The sequence below is a fragment of the Juglans microcarpa x Juglans regia genome, chromosome 5D (genome assembly GCF_004785595.1).
Source record: "Juglans microcarpa x Juglans regia isolate MS1-56 chromosome 5D, Jm3101_v1.0, whole genome shotgun sequence".
Taxonomy (NCBI): domain Eukaryota; kingdom Viridiplantae; phylum Streptophyta; class Magnoliopsida; order Fagales; family Juglandaceae; genus Juglans; species Juglans microcarpa x Juglans regia.
This window is the reverse complement of record NC_054602.1, coordinates 20,713,553-20,728,208: the sequence shown is the minus strand read 5'-3', so window position 1 is coordinate 20,728,208 and position 14,656 is coordinate 20,713,553. Positions and strand designations below refer to the sequence as shown.

At 36.6% G+C, this 14,656-nt stretch overlaps 1 protein-coding gene across 2 annotated transcripts; it reads left to right on the top strand.

Moving 5' to 3' along the window:
- Positions 1–1,520: 1,520 nt before the first annotated feature.
- On the top strand, positions 1,521–6,924 carry LOC121264481 (ubiquitin-conjugating enzyme E2 22-like). Of its 2 annotated transcripts, XM_041167670.1 has the most exons (8): positions 1,528–1,697; positions 2,161–2,250; positions 4,115–4,235; positions 4,676–4,820; positions 4,903–4,980; positions 5,081–5,193; positions 5,348–5,451; positions 6,402–6,924. In XM_041167670.1, the coding sequence occupies exons 3-8, from the start codon at positions 4,233–4,235 to the stop codon at positions 6,757–6,759; spliced, it is 801 nt and encodes a 266-aa protein (XP_041023604.1). In that variant the 5' UTR covers positions 1,528–1,697; positions 2,161–2,250; positions 4,115–4,232; the 3' UTR covers positions 6,760–6,924. The 2 variants fall into 2 exon arrangements, with proteins under 2 accessions (XP_041023603.1, XP_041023604.1); XM_041167669.1 differs by lacking the exon at positions 2,161–2,250 and having other exon boundaries at positions 1,521–1,697.
- The last annotated feature ends 7,732 nt before the right edge of the window (positions 6,925–14,656 follow it).

The following is a 14,656-nucleotide window of genomic DNA, read 5'->3' as shown; positions in this document are numbered from 1 at the left end:
ATTATGAGACAAGAATATCATTGGGTTGGTGCTCAAGTCAATGCAAAACCAATAGGCAATAGTATAAGATGCCTTCTGTCCTTTTGGTTATATTTAATCATCATTCCATTTTTTTTCCTCAGCATTCAGCAATGATCATCATCATGCCTACTCAATTTGGAAAGTTTTACTAATAAAAGCACATATTGTATTAGATGCTTCTATTCAAACCATTTCCTCCCACTTTCATCAAATTTACTAATGGAATGTGCAACGAAGAGAACTTTGGATTGAAAATTGAAGCCAAATCTACTAAATTTATGGACAACCAAAAGATCAGCTCTTCTTAATATTCTCGAAAAAAGTTATGATTCAGGCTTTGATTTTAAAGGTTATGATCTTTGAATGTGATCAATTAGCTCTTGTGAGTTGTAACTTGGAGGTGAAAATTTGTAATCAAGTTGAAGAATTCTATTGAGACTTCATTGGCTAAGAAAACTTTTATTTACTCGTACTTGTTTCCATTCAAAATCCACATCAACTCATCTCAACTAATCTCATCTCATCATTACAACTTTTTTAAATTTTGATACAAAATATAATAAATAATTCAACTTTTATTTAACTATTCACAAACCATCTAAACTCATCTCTGAATCCAAATCACTCAGGTTGAGATATGATAAACATATCAATATTTATCATGTCACTAATATTAGGTGAGTTTTACCACGTAAGGTTGTGTTTAATTGTTGAATTAAATTAAACTCATCTTAAACTAATTATTGATGAGATTCATTACTTTTTCAATTTCTCATAAAAAAATTAAATTCATCTCAATCTATTTCATACATTTTAATCTAAAAAATCAAACCCATATCAACCTAAAAAATTTTAATCTATCTTGATGAGACTCATAAAATATTCTTATTTAAAACTTAATTTAACTCATTTTAAGATCCAAACGTATTAACGGATAGATCTTATATCATCTCTCTCCTATGCAACATGAGCATAGTGGCATGGGCTACAGCATGGGTGGTGGTGGTTGTCAATTTTGATACTAATGGTCATTTATTTCTTTGCAAAAATATGTTTGAGTTTTTCCATTTTTCATTTATTTTGTTAGTTTGTTTGGTTACTCGGAAGATGTTTGTGCAATAAAATTTATTTTGTAATAAAAATTTTAATATAAATTAAAAATGCTCTTAATAAAATTCTGCTCATCGCTAGAGTAAGCTTGTGTGTGTATATGTATATATATATATTTATATATTGATATATTTGTTTATTTTAAAATACAAATCCAACGCGCATCCCGTAGGGAAATGGGAGACACGTTTTCTGGCTCTTCCAAATTTGAATGGGGAGTGTAAAGCACGTAAAATAATAAGCACGTGGGTTTGGAGTAGACATAAGGAATCCAACGTCTATAAGATTTTGAGAGCTGACACGTCATTTCAAAAATCAAAATTATTAGATGTCAAAAAAAATAAAATAAAATAAAAATTATTTAATCTGCTTTGTTTTGTTTTCATTAAATAAACAATAATTCTCTTTTTCTTTCTCTCTGCCTTGGCCTCTACCTCTAAAATCAACAGTTCAATCATTCAAAGGAGACATCGCTCTCTCTCTCTCTCTCTCTCTCTCTCGTGCGCACTGTGGTTGGGCTCTGGGATAGAAGAACCGGATTGGGTGGATTCTCATTTAGGGTTTTGGTAATATTTGTACTCTCTTTGATTTCCTATTTTTTTGAATGTGATTGGGTGCAGGTGAAATCTTGCGTGCCCGTCTCTGAGTTGATTGATTCTTCGCTTTTATTGGATGATATCCTTTTCTTGTTCTATTTGTGGGTGCGTGTGTGATTTCGCACTTGGTGAAATGGGAATGTGATTCCTGCGTCTTTTTCCAAAGCAGAAGGGTTTTGATCTGACATATGGGGATGTGTCTTTTAAGGTTCTTTTCTTGGTTTGTATGGTCAACTAGGTTACTTGTATTAAAGGGTTTTAGTTTGAAATACTCTCTCTCGCTCGCTCTCGCGTAAACATAGGAAATATGCGTTATTTTGGTTTTGTTCACTTCTAGTCAGATGAGTTGTAAAAGTTTGCTATTTGGTTCTTGTTAATCTGTTCATACGTGCTATGAATTGAGGATCTATTTATTCTAATAATTCTCTTTTAGGGATTCGATACTAGAAGAATATACTGTCTTTGGGCTTCTTAACTGTGGGACTTTCCGTTTCAGCAGATTTTTGTATTATTGAGTGCTTATGTGCGTCTCTCCTTTTTCTCTACGTTCTTTTTTTTTTTTTATTTTTTTTATTTATTTTTTTTTATTTTTTGGAGAAATTCAGGTACTTTTGAGTTTTTCATGTACACTTGTGTCTGGATTATTTTGGCTTGAGTTATCTATTATCTGCAAAATGGCATATTATTTGTTGCTTAATTTTTTTGTCAATATGTCATTGCTTGCGATTGAAGGAGAAAGGTAGGATCACACATCCATATATGTTAGTTTTCGGATGAGCTAGAAAGTGGAAATGGAAGAGACAAAACCAATACACTGATAAACTGTATAAAAAATGCTTTTATCAGCACAAAATCAGAGTCCCTAATCATCGGGAAGATTGATGATCAGAAAAACTTGTTCCCATGATTTGATTTTTACTCGTAGGTTATTTTTAGATCTTGGTAGTGCAGGCAGGAGCTTCTTGCTGTGAGCCTGATACACAAAGAATGGGGAGCTTTTGTGTTCTTGAGTTTTTTTTATTATTATTATTGGAAACACATTTTTTATTGAAGAAAGGGGAAATTTATTACATTGAATGAGGAGTACCTTTAGTAGTGGTTTGAATTCCATGTCTCAGCTAACAAGTTTGTCTTTTGGGATGAGACATTGAATAACATATCTGGACTTTATGTTAAATGTGCTTCTGCCGGTTATCTTTCCGTAATGATGTTGTTATAGTAATGAGTAATAGCAAAGCAACTTAAACTCTGTAATTATTTTAGTTTGTGTAGAATATATGCTAGACGCAGATACTGAAAGGTGGGTCATTTTGTTTTTTTAGAACTCATGGATGACAGTTTTTACGAGTTATAAATTTTATTCGATCCCCCTTTCCTTTCTTTTTGGCAAGTGAAATTTTAGGCGCTTAGTCTTATTATGGTAGAGGTTTTTCAGAAAGGGTCTCATGTTAGATAATGTTATATTCATTTGAAACACTATAGTTCAGGGATGTCAAGGAAATATGAATTAGTAAATATTTTTTTTTTCCTCTTTTTGTGAGAGTTGACCCCTTAGGAATTTCATTGTAAGAGAAAGCATTTGAATTTGGGCTTTAATCTGTTATATCAACCACACACCTTTGTCGCTACTATTTGATGTTAAACGAACCTTCCCCCTTCACATGCGAGTCTAATCGTACCAGATTAAGTTATACATAGTTAGCCTTCCCCTTGAACGGAGCAATTTCTTAACAATCCAAGTGTCTTGTGCCATCTCTAAGAGTCCATGCTTATCATTAGAGCCTTAAGCGAGTCGTTCTTGCTCTACAATGGGAGCTATTGACGACAATCAACATTGTTGTCTCTCACTTTCCCTATTGAATCAGACTCTCCTTTGAGCTTTGGCTCCACTTGTTGAGATCTTGGAAATGTGAGGGTTAAGATTTAAATCCTTAAGCAATCATTTCTTAAGGCTTCATACATGATGTAACCTCACTTTAACCCAAAAGCATATGCCTGTGGATTTGTGGGTAACAATATCGCGCCAGCCACTCACTCTAGTAATTGTTATTTGACATAGGAATTGTCCAATTAACTAATCATGCTGCTCACATATAATATTCAAATCACTCTATATATGTGTATATTAATCTATATAAATGCCATGAAAATGTTTTGTTGGTGTTACTCACATCGTCTATAATTTCATGAGTATAGTTGTGGTTGTGTTCAACGTGTCTAAAGACCCTTGAATGCTACATTCTTTCATTATCAGACCATTGGCTGTTCATTCCATCTGCTAGTTTTTGTTATCTGTCTGTGGAGATGTATTAATGAACTTAAATTGTCTTTGATGTATGCTCTTTGTGGAGCCAATACCTATTTGTTCACAGAGATTTCTTTTGCAGGAACTTTTGGCGGCACTCTATTTTTTTATCACTCTGAACAAAAGCAAGTTTAGGTTGGGGCATTGATTTGTTCTCGGCAAGAAAAGTTTGCATAAGGGTTCCCTTTCTCTTTGTGACAATGGTAGATTTTTTCTTTCTTTTTGTGACCAGTTTTTAGTTTTGTGCCTTTTTATTGTGATTTGTTTATTATTAGTCAAGTAATTCACTACTTCTTACTCAATGAATTCCTTGGTAAATAGTGATATATGCGCTTTAACCAGGAAACTAGAATGAGATATGATATTGTTGATGTACTGTTTGGTTGTTTTGATCAAGGGGTCTAGAGTTTTGTCATGAGCATTTACACATATAAAATGATGTCTCGTTGTTGTCAGCCATTAATATGGTAACCTAGCCCTTCCCTTTTTGGGAGGCACAGATCCTTTTTTTAAGTTTGTTTATAATTCATTTCAAAATAAGAAGAGGCTTTGGGATTGTGATGATGGAAGCATGGCATCCTTTGCTATTGTCACTTTTGAATTGTTAAAGTCCTCTTACAATTTTTTTTATTTATATTTTCAGGCGACTAATGAAAATCTTCCACCAAATGTTATCAAGCAACTTGCAAAGGAATTGAAGAATCTTGATGAATCTCCCCCAGAGGGTATCAAAGTTGGCGTAAACGATGATGATTTTTCAACCATATATGGTGATATTGAGGGCCCAGGCATGTAGCTTTATCTTCATAAGTTTACTCTTTTGAGGCATTGTGAAGGCTTCAAACTGAATAAGCATTTCTTGACTTGCAGCTGGGACTCCATATGAAAATGGTGTTTTCCGCATGAAGTTATTATTATCTCATGACTTCCCACAGTCTCCTCCCAAAGGTTTGTTGATACTTGTTACAGTTTTAACTTGGAAACATGAACTTTGTTAACGGATGAATCTTTGATTTAACTGTGATTCACATCTTATTTTGTGTTGAAGGTTACTTCCTGACTAAGATTTTCCATCCAAATATTGCAAACAATGGTGAGATCTGTGTCAACACACTTAAAAAGGATTGGAATCCGAGTCTTGGGTTACGGCATGTTCTCATTGTAAGGCTCATGTGCTTTTCAGTGTAGAACATAATTTAGTTCTACTTCCACTTCTTTTGCCATCTGTTTGACTGTTCTAAAAGTTCGACAATCAGATGCATTAGCTTCAGATTCTGTTCAAGTTTGATTCCTTGACTCTGAGTTCTGGTTACAGGTAGTTAGGTGTTTATTGATTGAACCATTTCCAGAATCAGCTTTGAATGAACAAGCTGGCAAGATGCTGCTTGAGAATTATGAGGAGTATGCTAGACATGCTAGGTCAGTCATTCCTCTCGTTATCCACTTCATGTTGTGATATATTGGAACAGGGGAACTTTCTGTGCAAAAATACATAATGTTTATCAGGCAGACATTTTCCCATGGTGAATTTGGCCTTAGACTGCCATGTTTTATGGGATCTCTAATCGGTAGCTTGTCATTCCACACCTGAATGTGTAGTTCCTTAGGGGGTGATAGAGGGCAAGGCAAACGTATGGCGTTCCGGTTGGTTCGCACCCCCCCCCCCCCCCCCCCCCGGCCCCGCTCCGCTTTTTGTCTTATTAAGAGATTAATAATTCTTCTTTTTCAGCCTTATCATGGTTGGGCTTTTTTCCAATGCTTCCATCAGTGGGCATTTATATTATTGCATGCTTAACTTGGATTTTTTTTCTTTTTAATGGCACCGGATGTCCAAAAATAGCGTTCCGACTAATCTCAGGGGTGCACAGGCTCTTGATAAGGAGTTTCCTGCAAGTGCACCTTGGGTAATTCAAGGGGAAAATCCCCTAATCCGATGGCCCCTAAAGATTGTTTGTACCTAATGGGATTGGAACCTTAGACCTAGGGGGAGCATACCCCAAGCCCAAGGTCTTTACCACTTGAGCCAACCCCTAGGGATTATGCCGGAATTGATTTCGCGTGTCTTGAGATAATGTGTTATATTAATATTAAACTCAGTGTGATAGCCCTCCTTGAGGTGTTTTTTTGGATAACTTGGAGTAAGAATTGTGTCTTACAGACTTCTTACATCAATTTTGCCGTGAAAATTGATGCCTTTATAAAGAAAGCATCTAATCTACGCCAAGGGTTGCCTTCATTTATTGTTACAAACCCCCACACCCCCCCCCCCCCCCCCCCCCCCCCCCCCCCCCCCCCCCCCCCCCCCCCCCCCCCCCCCCCCCCCCCTTTCGAGTACAAGGAACCTGAGGGTTTTTCCAAACTTTTTGCAGGCTTTATACTGGGATCCATGCTAAGCCAAAACCCAAGTTTAAATCGGGAGCTATATCCGAGTCCACCACTGCATTGAATGTTGACCAGACCAATACCTCAGTTCTTAATGCTGACCAGAAGAGCATATCACCAGGCGCTGCATTACCATTACCATCCCTACCGGCCCCTTCTACAACAGCCACCAGGGGAAATGGGCCAGAGCAGCCAGCTGCTGTAGCACCCACAGCAGACACTGGAGTTAGTGGGTCTGCTCCGGCAACAGCAATCAATGCACAAAAAAAGGAAGGTGGATTGACAAAAGTTCATGCAGACAAGAAAAAAATAGATGCAAGAAAGAGAAGTTTGAAGAGATTATAATGTTCCATAGAGACATGATTGAACTGGTATTATGGGGATTTGTGGCCAACTATTGTTCGTCCATCGATGGGTTGGGGAAAGCGAATGGATGCTGTAATGAACATTTCCATTGGACAATGTGATTGGCGATGTAACACTTTCAGTTTTGGTATGATTTTTCACAAATACACGCTTTGCAATGCATGTTCTGAAACTTGGTTGCGTTTTAGCTTTCACAAAATTTGCATGAATCTTGTAATTTTCATCCGAGTAATGTTGATACAATCATACATTATGCAAACGTTGTATATTCCTTTTGAAGGAGTAGGATACATCATTAATTAATTTTTTTTGAAGAAGCGTTGCATACTCTTTTCGAAAGCGTTGCACTTATTTCCTCATTTTTTTTTAATATTTGGTCTTACTCTTTTTTAAAATAAATATGCAATACTTACATTTCCATTACTGAATCTAATATTTGAAACTTATAAAAATTTATGCAAATTTTGTGAAATAATTACATGTTAATCCGTACTTAATGACTTAAAAGACATGAAATGAATGAATAACTTATTTCCTCATTTTTTTTTATTATTATTTGATCTCTCTTTTTCAAAATGAATATGCAATACTTACATAATCCATTACTGAATCTAATATTTGAAACTTATAAAAATTCATGCAAATTTTGTGAAATAACTACGTGTTAATCCGTACTTAATGACTTAAAAGACATGAAATGAATGAATAAAAAGTTCCATGAACATATATTGAAGAGAGAGTCTACTATGCCGCTCCATTATGACCGCTGGTCAAATTTTTTTTACTTGGTGGTTAAGGAAGTGATTTTAAATGTATTGATGTATTTTTTTTTATTTTTTAAAAATATTTAAATGTATTAAAAAATGTGAAAAGAAAAAAAAAAAAAAAAAAAACAAAACCACTGGACGGCACGCCCAGCGGTAAGAGTGGGGCGGCATAGTAGCCCCACTCTATATTGAATGCAAATAAGAAAAAGAAATGCTAGTATGCTGTTTGAGTTTGCCTCTTTACTTTGATCGTTCATGTATTTTTTTTTTAAATTTTTTTTATATAATGATTAAGAAAGTGACTTTTAGTGTATTGTTGTATTTTTTTATTTTTTAAAAATATTAAATATGTTCAAAAAATATGAAAAAATAAAAATAAAAATAAAAATAAAAAATAAATTTGTACTGAACGACACGGCCATCATTGCTATACGAGAGCCTAGCATTACTCAATAAGAAAAGTAATTATCTTTTCATGGCATTTATTATTTATTATTATTATTATTATTATTTTTAAATTGTCTCCTTAACTTCGTCCCTTCTGCATGCACGGGAGCGAGACTCGATCTTCCTGTTTAGTGTTTTGAGCACAAAAGGGGGGCATTTTTTTGCCAACTTATTCAATCATAATCGCTTCCCTAGCTACGAGCTCAATGCAATCGCCTATGCACAGTCCCTCGTAGCTCGGACTACACTGATTTTTGTTCCTTTTATGGAATTAAATAAGAAGAAAACCTAAATAACTCCACTTACTTGGAGTTCACTACCAATATTTATGCAATCTCTTAGTTCAACTTCTAAGCTACAATAATATTATTGAGCCACGTCCCTTGCATGCATATAACAATAAGAGAAATGATATTTGTAGTCATGGATTATATAAATACCGTGCATTCTTTTTAAAAAAATTGTGTAAATATAAAATTCACATGAAAAAAATTAATTTTTTAATGGTGAATTTTATTCTTTTTCAAATGGAGTGCTTGCATAACCCATGTTTTTCAGAAAGCTTCTACTTACCCCATGACTATCTCTCTGTTTTCATCATCTTTTTTCCTTATACATGCTGCCTGAGGGTTTGATTAAGGTATACTAGGAAATAGATATGCCAGAACGTATAGAACTTTTCAAAGATATTGTAGTTCTTCTAGGGATAGTCGGGCCGCGCAAACGGTGGGCAGTCGGCTATGCCACGTCAGTCGTTACATTTAAAAAAAAAAAGAGAAGAAATTCTGGAAAGAGAAATCTGAAAAGAGATTTTGTGTGGGTTTTGGCCTGTTCTTCAAGCAGATGAAATACGCGAAACCCATCTTGCGTTCGTGTGGTCTGAGGCTTATTCTTCAAACAAAGATTCAAAGCTTGTTCACATTTGCTTTGGCTTCGTGTGTTTCTGCGTGGTTTTCTTCTTCGTGGTCGTTTTCTCAAAACAGTTCATTCCAACGTTCCTTCATCTTTATCTCAGCGTCTTCAGTCTTCTCATTTCCAACTTTCAAACAAAAATGCTAAGTCTCAATGTTTAGGGGAGGGGGCATGTTCTCTTCCTAATTTTTTTCCCCTTTTCTCTCCACCCCCTTCCTAAGGTTCTTGTGTTCGAAACCACAAAGACATAGTCCTGGTTTTGTAGATTTTCAAAGATAATTCTAAAGGGAGATATCCACACATCATTATAGACATGACGACATAATAGGCCCAGCTTGTCGGTGGTATGGAATGTAGAACATCCCGTGAAAACCTAAAGAATCTCAGAGGCAATAGAAGAGGTGATGGTCGCTGATGTTATTTTAGAAAAATTGGACAGTTTCATTTGACATAATACTGGGAAAATAGGAAAGAAAATGAAAGAAAATAGTAGGCCCAACCCTCTTACAATATCTGCTTGACTGAGAGAGAAATGGTGCATCATACGACCATGAAACTACTTAGAAAAAGTTTTATTCACATCGGTGGGTCACAACTACTGAAATCATGGCTTGAGCAGCCTGGTTCGTGGAAAGCAATTCATGATCTATATATTACATGAGTTTCAGTGCTCAAGGCCCCCAGGCAATTACATCCAGCATTTTTCATTACAATTTACAAGACAATGCACATGTTTCATGCCCAATAGGACCCATGTCTCCGATGTCATTCCTCAGTATTTTTTATTATTATTTGCAGTCCAGATCTATGATAGAATCCTTAAGTTGGTGTAAGAAAATTCAAAAGGGAGAGGTTGCGAGAATAGATTCCTCTATTATTTCATTTGATCTGTACAACAGTATATATATATATATATATATAAGAGCATTTACAATTGATCCCTATATTTACGTGAACAATTGAAAGATTACAGCAATACAATTTTATCATAACAGAATCGCAAGATCGAGTCTTTTTCATTTGTTAGGCTCCTGATTTGTTGTTGAGATTTCACCAAATCTACTACTGTGATTTTGGTCATTATCGTTGCTGCATATCTCGACATTCTGATCTTCAATATCTTCAGCCTTGATGTCAGTTATACTAACTTGATTCTCTACAAGCCCCCTCAATCTGGAGGGTAGTTCACAGACATGCAGATTGTGTTGTACATGTTTGAACTTTGATGGAGGTAACGGCTTGGTAAGCGCATTTGCTAACTGATCTCGACTTGAAATAAATTGCACCACCAATTGTTTATTGAGAACTTGGTCTCTTACAAAGTGGAAATCAATTTCTATGTGCTTCGTTCTTGCATGAAACACTAGATTTGATGTGAGATAAGTGGCTCCAATATTATCACACCAAAGAACCGGTGGCTGTTTTTGAGGAAGACCAAGTTTAAATAAAAGAGATTTTATCCAAGTGAGCTCGACTGTTGTGTTTGCTAGCACTTTGTATTCAACATTGGTACTGCTTCTAGCAACTGCTTGTTGCTGCTTGCAACTCCAAGATATTAAATTGGAGCCCATATAGACACAGAAAGCACCAACTAAGCATCGGTCATCTCTATCAGCAGCCCAATCAGAATCTGAGTAAGCTTGCTACCTCATAGCACCAGCTTTGGTGATGTTTAGACCAGTAGACACAGAGTGTTTAAGATACTGCAACGTGCGCTTGACTTCCATCCAATGTGTATCAAGAGGTCGATGCATAAATTTACTGACTTTATGTACTGCAAAGGCTAAATCAGGCCTTGTGAAGGATAGGTATTGCATGCTACCTACGATGCTTCGATAGAGACTTATATCTTCAAAAGGATGTCCATCGTTGGAAGTAAGATGACAATTAGAGGCCATGAGACTTGTGCAAGGCTTGGCTTTGTCCATGTTGCTACATTTGAGTAAATCAACAATATACTTGCGTTGAGTTAGATAAATTCCATCTGGACACCGAAGTGCCTCAACACCAAGAAAGAAATTTAGCGCACCTAAGTCTTTGACAGCAAAAGTATCTTTCAAGCAGTTAATCACACGAGTGATTGCATCCGAACTTGAGCCCGTTATAAAAAATATCATCCACATATATAAGTATGTAAATGGCTAATTTTTGAAAAATAAAGAGGGAAGTATCAGCTTTACTTTCATGAAAATCCAAAGACTTGAGTTTGTCCGAGAGCTTTGAAAACCATGCTCTTGGAGCTTGCCGCAATCCATAGAGTGATTTGTGTAATTTACACACATGATTTGGATATTGTGGATGAATATATCCTTGGGGTTGTGACACGAACACATCCTCTTGTAACCCACCATGCAAGAATGCATTTTGTACATTCAATTGCTTTATAGGCCAATTATAAGAAACGGCAAGAGAAAACACTAACCGAATAGTTGTATGTTTGATGACAGGACTGAATGTTTCTGAAAAATTGACTCATTCTTATTGGCGGAATCCTTGGCTACTAGTCGTGCTTTATAACGTTCAATGGTCCCATCCGCCTTCTTTTTAATTTTAAACACCCAATGACAGCGCACAACGGTAGTGTTATTCGATGGTGACACCAAAGAGCAAGTGCCATTTTGTAGCAGGGCAGTGAATTCTTTATTCATAGTATCTCACCAGTGGGATAATTTGGAGGCCTTAGTGTAAGAAGTTGACTCTAGTGCTAGAGTTGCGGTTTCTGCAATCAAAGCTCTCTGTAAAAGGTACCGAATGCAGCCATTAGGTTGTTGTCGAGGCTTAGGGATATGATTCTTTGATCGAGTGATCATGGAATGAGTGTTTGTAGGAGCAAGCTATTCATCATCGTGTGGGGCATCATCAGAGTCGAGTGCATTGGTTATTGGCTGGGTAGATGTTCCAAGACCTATTCCTGCAGAAATAGAACATAATGGTGTAGATTCGATTCTTGTGGAAATTGGATTAGGTGTCAAATCTCTGAAACTTGTTGATGGGGAAGAATTAATTTGCAGGGGAAGCAAAACAGAGTTTGAAGTTTGATGAATAGGGCTTTGGGCTTTATTTTCGGAAGTGCAAGGGAAAATGTTTTCATCGAAAATGACATGTCTTGAGACATAGACCTTACCAATAGAGAGATCTAGACACTTGTACCCTTAATGACAAAGACTATAGCCAATGAAAATGCATGTTTTTGAACTGAAATTGAGCTTATTTTGATTGTAAGGCCTCAAGTTAGGCCAGCATGCACATCCAAACACATGCATAAAAGAGTAATTTGGAACACGGTTATATATCATCTCAAAAGGCGATTTTTGGTCTAAAACATTTGTTGGGAGCCTGTTTATCACATAAGTTGCAGTTTGAAAAGCATCTTCCCAATATATCATTAGGAGATTTGAATGAGCCAATATGTTTAAACCAACTTCGACAATGTCTTGATGTTTCCTCTCAATAGATCCGTTCTGTTGATGCGTTTGTGGGCAAGTTGGGCGATGGTTAATGCCAATGTTTTTAAAATATGTGTTTAACCGTCTATATTCGCCACCCCAGTCGGATTGGATGGCTTTTATTTTCCTTTCAAAATGTTTTTCCACATTTTTGGAAATTAAGAAAAACTTTTTTCACATCTGATTTGAGTTTAAGAGGAAATAACCAAATATACTTGGAATAATCATCTAGAAAACTCACATAATATTTAGCATAAGTGTTGGAAGCAACGGCAGCAGGTCCCCAAACTTCAGTAAAAATTAAATCCAAAGGTTTTGAAGAAACAAATGTAGATAGCTTAAAAGGAAAATTATGGCTTTTAGCCATTTGACAATTAGGGCACACAATGTGCAATTTATTTTTCTCTATTGGATCGTTGAAAGTGGAGAGAATTTTGTGGACGACGGGATTGGATGCATGGCCAAGTCCACGATGCCAGTTACGAAATGAAACTCGAATACTGGAGTGTACTTGAGGTAGACTTGTTTTGGTGGTGAAACTGTAGAGACCATCACTGAGATGTCCTTGATGAAGGACCTTCCCCAAGTAATCCTTCACAAGAAAGAAGTGAGTGCGAAATTCAAAATAAACGTTATTGTCAATACAAAATTGTTAAACAAATATCAAATTCTTTTGAATCTCAAGAACTAAAAGGACATGGTTAAGAACAAAGGTGGACGAGGTAGTTTGGAATTTAGAAGAACCAGTTTTAGAGATATGAAAACCTTGACCATTTCCCACTTGAACAGTATCTAAACCATTATATTCGTTGTTCTGTTGGTTCAGATTGGAAGCATCATGTGTGAGGTGATGGGTTGCATCGGTATCCACATGCCACTCAGTCTCTCAATTGGTAGAATTGCCATTATTCACAGCAACCATAGCTTGCTTGGGTGTATCTTTTAGAGCATCCTGATAAAAAATATCAAATATGTGATAACATTTACGAGCTGAGTGTCCAGGCTTACCACAAACTTGACAAATAATAGAGGGTTGGTCATTGTTTCAGTTGGCAGAATTAAAGCCACCATGCAAATGGTTGTGATTTACGTTGAGCCACATTAGCAGAAGGTTGTTGAATTGCAGGAATGAGTTGGTGACGAGAAAGAAGAGCTTCTATGGTTAATAAGAGAGAATAAATTTCTTCAAGCATCACACTATCAGTGCGAGCATAAATGGAGGCCACGAAACTGTCATATTCATGGCCAAGACCTGCAAGAATATATGTGATAGTATCATCTCATGTCATTGGTTGCCCTGTGATAGCTAGCTTGTCCGCTAGCCTCTTGATGAAATGGAAGTATTCAATGGCAAATTTACTGCCTTTAGTTGCAGTGGTCAGTTGTGTGCGGATTTGAACAATGTGCGCACGAGATTTTGAGTTTCATCCAAGGCACACCAGACAACAAGGGAGGATGTATAAGTAATAACCCGAGCAAGCACTCCTTCGGTAAGAGGAGACATGAGGGTGCTAAGAATGAGGTTGTCCTGCTTAAGCCATTGAGAATAAGTAGGATTGAGTATTTCAGAAACAATATTGGTTTCTGGGTGGGAGACGGAAATTGTTTTAGGTGGTTTTGGTGTGGTTCCGTCGAGGTAACCAAAGAGGTCCTGACCTCGAAAATATGGCACCATTTGGGCCTTCCAGTAGGCATGGAGATAATGGAGGGAGATTGGGTTTCATAATTAGAAGAACACATTGAGACGTTGGTCTTTTGATGGCTATATTGATACCATGTAAGAAAATTCACAAAGGAGAGTATGCAAGAATTGATTCCTCTATTATTTCATTTGATCTGTATTATAGTATATATATAAGAGCATTTACAACTGATCCCTATATTTACGTAAACAATTGAAAGATTACAGCTATACAATTTTATCATAATAGAATCGCAAGATCGACTCTTCTTCACTTGTTAGGCTCCTGATTTGTTGTTGAGATTTCACTAAATCTGTTACTGTGATTCGGTCATTACCGTTGCTGCATATCTCGACATTATGATCTTCAATATCTTCAGCCTTGATGTCAGTTATACTGACTTGATTCTCTACAGTTGGTAAAGGAAATTTTTAAGGGAGATGGGGGAGAGAACGATTCGGTGGGAGGAAAAAGGAGGGCAAGTCTAAGGGAGGGAGCTGGTCTTCGAAGGGAGCTGGGGGAGGGAGCGATTTATAGGGGGGAAATAGGTTCAAAGAAAGATGGGAGAGAATGGGGAAGACGAGGGATGGAGAATGAGAGCTCTCGATTTGGAGGGAGGGAG

Coding starts and splice junctions, on each gene's coding strand:
- LOC121264481 (XM_041167669.1), top strand. Junction 4,821..4,902: donor TGGTGATATTGAGGGCCCAG/GCATGTAGCTTT, acceptor CTTGACTTGCAG/CTGGGACTCCATATGAAAAT. Junction 5,452..6,401: donor GAGTATGCTAGACATGCTAG/GTCAGTCATTCC, acceptor AACTTTTTGCAG/GCTTTATACTGGGATCCATG.